At 41.4% G+C, this 5,257-nt stretch overlaps 1 protein-coding gene across 1 annotated transcript in view; it reads right to left on the reverse strand.

The window, feature by feature from the left end:
- The window catches only part of LOC104279486 (dapper homolog 1-like), a gene marked incomplete at its 5' end in the record, with an annotated part of 6,212 nt that extends 2,183 nt beyond the window's left edge, over positions 1 to 4,029 (reverse strand). Inside the window, 2 exon segments of the mRNA XM_009876779.1 lie at positions 2,159 to 2,314; positions 3,897 to 4,029. Coding sequence (XP_009875081.1) covers positions 2,159 to 2,314; positions 3,897 to 4,029 — 289 coding nt within the window.
- Positions 4,030 to 5,257: the final 1,228 nt, after the last annotated feature.

Raw genomic sequence — 5,257 nt, forward strand, 5'->3', positions numbered from 1 at the left:
GATATAAAAGCAGCACTATTCTTCTCTTTGTAACTGCACCTATGTAGGATTTGCCCCAATATGACTACACGGTTAGAAAAACAGAAATGACTGCCCTAATGAGAACATTGACATTTGTTTCAAACCTTTGTGTAGATTGCTAAGAGCTTCCTATTTTACATCCAAGCCACCCAGAAGTCTTTAAGGATCTTTTACGTTTATATGTTACACAGTCACTTGGAAAACTCACTGCAGGCCTCAGCATGTATGAATTTCATATTTCACTTTGCTAAATTGAAAGAGAAACATAAAAAATATACACAGGAGACCAATGAATTCTTTCAGCCTATTGATGAATTTCACTTCCATTTTTTTCCAAGCATATTTTGGGTCAGAAAAAAAAAAACAGTAATAGTAATAGTAATACTGTTGGTATTACTATCATTACTATTATTATTACCACCATAATTAATTCATAATTGTAATGCTAATAATAACAACAGATGCTCCTTTTAGGCAATAGAGGGTTAAAGAATGGAGAAGCAGTCTCGTTTTTCTACACAGGCAGAAGGAGCGCAGGTCAATTCAGCTGACATCTTAGCCTTGGCTCTGCAAAGAGAGGTCCATAAGAGAAAACCAGCACATTTCAGGATGCATGAGTCAGCCTTAATGGCTAAGGCACTTATTCAGGAGGTAAGCATCCTTGGGAGCAGGTCCAAGCACCTAAGATTATTATTTTCTTAAACTTATGTTGCCCTTGTCTTCTTGGGTAGGGGTACAATCTAAATGGTCCTTCCAAATCACTGTCAGTCCTGTTTGCTACCCTTGGGCTAGAAACTTCAGCCAGGGTACTCAGGTTTGAATGCTCAGTGCTCATTACTTATCTAAGGCTTATTTCAAAAGAGTTCTCACAGACTTTGATGAAATTAGCTGATAGAGATGATGTTCCCGTGTCAGCAGGGCAGGAAGAATAGGGAAGTTAGGGGCAGAAACTTCCTCCAGATCACCTCACAGTTTCCCCACATTTCCTAAATTCTACGGCAGAGTCAGGAAATGTTGCCAGAAAGATATATGACGATTTGTGACATTTCATCTCTAAAGCTAGTATGATTAATGAGTTTTAGGTTTTCGTGTTGTATATAGCAAAAGAACAGCAATGCAATGTGCTGGAAATCCTTGTGTGTGTTTTTGTGTTTATGTATGGCTGACAAAGATTACATATACCTTGCATCAGGGAGCATTAAATTACCTGAAGTTGCTCAAAGGACCTTAAGAGGACTTCTCAGCATCTCAGAACGACTGTACCCCCGGCTGCATTTTCCCATTTTAGAGTTAGGAGAACTTAAATTATTTTGTTCTCAACCCACAAAAGAAATCACTATAAAATAACCTCAAAGAGCAGAAAGAAAATCAGAAATACTACGGTGAGAAGCCTCCTCCACAATCCAGAATGCACTAAGGCTTTTGAAAAAGTATGTCTTGAACCAATAACGCTTGATCACAAAAGTCCTACTGAAGAAGTGTCCTTTCTGGACAACAGACGGAGAGGGCCTTCCTATTTAACCATCCCCCACTTTGAGGCTTGCATCTTCAGCCAACTGTCAGAGAAATTCAACAGGTCTCTGGCAAAGAGACAAAATACTTTCTGCCTGTTTGTGATGTCTATTTGTCTGTATAAATGCAGGACACACCCCAGCACAGACAACCATGGGAACTGACAAAATGACTGCTACAAACAGACCGATGTGCACCCTGATCTCCTAAAACCCGTAACTAGCTCCTTGGTCTGTCACTTCAGCGAGGACATGGCTGTTGAGATATCTTTCATTATCACTATTTAGTAAAAATGTTTTTCTAAAGGAAACCATGAGAATTGGCCGACTAATGTGTTTAGGCATATAGGTACCACTGCCCTCTACTGGGTAGAGCCGCCGTCATATTTCCAAATGTTATTCTCGTGTGTTTAGAGTGACATATTCACATGTAAGGCTGGAGCAGTGGAGGGCAAACGGTCCTGCCTCATGACCGATGTACGTGATAGGCACTGGAATCTTTTCAGAGCACAGTACATCAAATGAAAGGAAGAAGGGTTAATCCAACCCAGGTACTCCTGAGGCAGTATTTCCAAAGCCAAAGCCACCTCCTGGAGTATGATGTATTCGACCTGCTTTTACTATACCTGCAGATTTAGGGCGTCCATCTGAGATATTCAGTGTTGCCTCCAAAGGGCTGCAAAAGCAAGTGCTAGAATGGCAACTGGATAAACACTCACTGAAGACAGAGTTAGATGAATTGGAGAGCGATCCAGAAGCTCCATCACTCAGCTCATAAAATCCTATAAAAATAAGAGTTTGGATTTATATTAGTTACGTCTACACAAGGTTACCATTTGTGGCCCTAGAAAGACAGTCAAGCTTGTGTTTGTGTTGGCTTACTCTACTGCAATTAGTTAGGGGTTTTCATTCAGTCACCCAAAAAACAGTGCTCAATTTAGAGATATCCTTATTGCTATGAAGGATTCTGTTTAAAAGCAAAGCACTTAAAAGTAAAAAAGCAGAACTTTACTTAGCACATCAAATTTTTTACTTTTTTTAAACCTTTACAGGAGCTGGGGTTTTAAGCTTTAGAGGGGTTTTCAGATTCTAGCAAGAAGGATCCAGTTTTTGTTTGACACCCCATTCATTTAATAGTCTATTACACTTCCAAGACAAACTCTCCATCTATTTCTAGACTACCAGATTTTTACCAAGTGCTCAGCCCAATGCTATCCATTGGATGATACAAAAGAATACATTGGATGATACAAAAGAATGAAAACGGTAAATCATGTACAGACACATTAAATTGTATTTCTTGGTAAACTGGGTCTACTCAAGAAAAAATATGACGTATCATAATCAAGATTTAAATTTAGGAAAAAGGAATGCAGGGCATGCCTACAGAAGAGGGATGTATCTTGGAAAACAATAATCCTGAAAAGGACTTAGTCAGCGTGGAAAAGCGGCTCAATCAAGCTTAATGATATGGCAAAAAAAGCTAATGAGATTGTTGGATGTACAAAGAGACTAATGAATAGCAGTAGGGAAATGACTTCAGCAGTTTATACAGCACTGGTAAGAAAGACCTTGGAACTGTGCGCCTAGTCCTCGACACTAGCATGCTTAAAACAAAGCTAAAAAATTGGAAAGGGGCCATACAGCTATTTAAGAGCTTGGAAAAATGCCTGAAAACAAATGACTTGATGAACTTGACTTGTTTAGCTCATCAAAGAGAGTCAGGAATTATACTGTACAGCACCTCCAAGAGGAGGAAAAAGCTGGGTACTAGAAAGACCTTAGTCTATGGGAGAAAAAAATCAGCAATGGAACAGGTGAAATTAGATTAGAATGGTTTTAACAACTGCAAGTTAGTGGAGTCTCCACTTTTTAGTGTCTTCAGAACAAGTCCAGATGCCTCTAGGAAAGGTTACCTATTGTTAAATACCACTTAGTGGCCTCAGCTCAGTTACAATAGGATGAAATTCAATGTGTGTGGGATCAAATGGTTTGATTCAATGTTCCCTTCTGTCTGCAAGATCAATTTTGACATCTTTCTCCTGCTGGTGGTGCTTCCATTCACCATTTTTCCTGTAGCCTCCTTCTTGATACGTAGGAGAATGAGAACTTTTTGAACTAATTTGTGGGTGGCCTTGAAAAAAGAAAAATATGCCCCAAACACTAAAAATCTCATTAAGCTTGAAATGTGCCTCTGAATATGTTGTCTACAAATCTTTCCAGTGGCAGGTGAACTTTGCCAGAAGGCATTAATTGTTAGAGTGTGAACACGCCATAGACATTTGCTGTTGTAGTACTGAAAACTACAGCCAGTTTAATTCAGGGTACCCAGGGAGGCTCCATTTTGCCGATTATTGGCCTTACCTGAACTCGGACGACTGTCTGTCTCCAGGTGTTCATCTGTCGTTTTTTCCACGTCCAGGCGGAGATCACTTATTTGCTTATCTAGTTCTTGTAACTGATTTAGTAGGCCAGCGTCTCTCCTCCTCAAGCAGTTCTGGAAAACAAGAGGACAAACATCAGCTTCCTCAGGGAGGCAGACATGAAGGGGCTCCAGAGACCATCAGCCATCTCCACTTGAGCATCATAGAAATACCTTGTCAATATTCTTTCATTAAAAAAAAACAACAACAAAACTGAACAAAGCCCTGGAATACTAGATACATGCTCTGGGTGAGTACTTAACTGAAGAATTAGGCAGGCACCTCATTCCAGCCTCTTCCAGCCGGTTCTACAGAAAGAGCACACTCCACAGTTTAGGAAGACCAACACACTGTGTTGGCAAAGCTCTCCTTTGCAGGACCACAGCTGTATCGTATGATACGGTCACACCAGACCATACCACGAAACCACACCAGGCACAAGAAATAGGTTACTTCAGTGAAAGGACAGCTTTGATGGTGTCATAGGGGACATTCACCTCCACCGTGATGTTGGTCAAAGATCACATCTGTTCACGAAACGGCTCGGCCAACAAATGCTTGTAGTGTGGGAACTGCCTCGTTCTGCTGCACATGGCAAGCTTCTAGTCCACCACACCGGCAGCAAGATTCCCAGAGCTGGGATCACAGCCCTTTTATTAGTTTTGCAGTGCAGCAGGAAGGAAAAGCAATTCTTCCTCTTCTCCCATTATAATTGTATAAAATTGCTGTGAGATGAATTTTAGGGCCATTTATGAAGGTAATTTGATGGCATAAAATAAGCAATAAGAAATGATTTTGTAAGGCACTCATTAACCCACGGTCAATGCAATCAGGTTCCCTGTGTGTATTATAATGTTGCTTATCCATCATCTGTTCAGCTTCATACCCTTTAATTGTTCTGGCTTTGGGGAAAGTGAGGGAGGCGGGAGGAAGGTTTATCTCTCTTTTTTTTTTTTTTTTTTTAAGTGCATCATTTGCTCGGTGCTCAGCCGTGCTCTGATACGTTTGGTGCAAAGAGTTTTGATGCTCATAACCAGGCTAGTTCTAAACCCATTAAATCCAGGACAACCTTTCCCCTGGGGTGGGCCAGTCCTCGGGCAAAGGGAAAGCAAAAGCGAAGAGCATTAGCGAGGCTGTCTGAAGATGCGCTGGCACGTCACACTGTCCTTGGAGAACTGAAGGAACCCTCCTAGGTCTTGTCCCTCATATCCGGAGCTGGCTGGAGGCCAGGCTGGCAGAGGTGATGGGTTCAAGCGGTGACTCCCTGCGCCACCTACTGCCACCAGCGTCCCCCCTCCCCCT

The sequence above is a fragment of the Apaloderma vittatum genome, unplaced genomic scaffold (genome assembly GCF_000703405.1).
Source record: "Apaloderma vittatum isolate BGI_N311 unplaced genomic scaffold, ASM70340v1 scaffold13209, whole genome shotgun sequence".
NCBI classification, from domain to species: Eukaryota; Metazoa; Chordata; class Aves; order Trogoniformes; family Trogonidae; genus Apaloderma; species Apaloderma vittatum.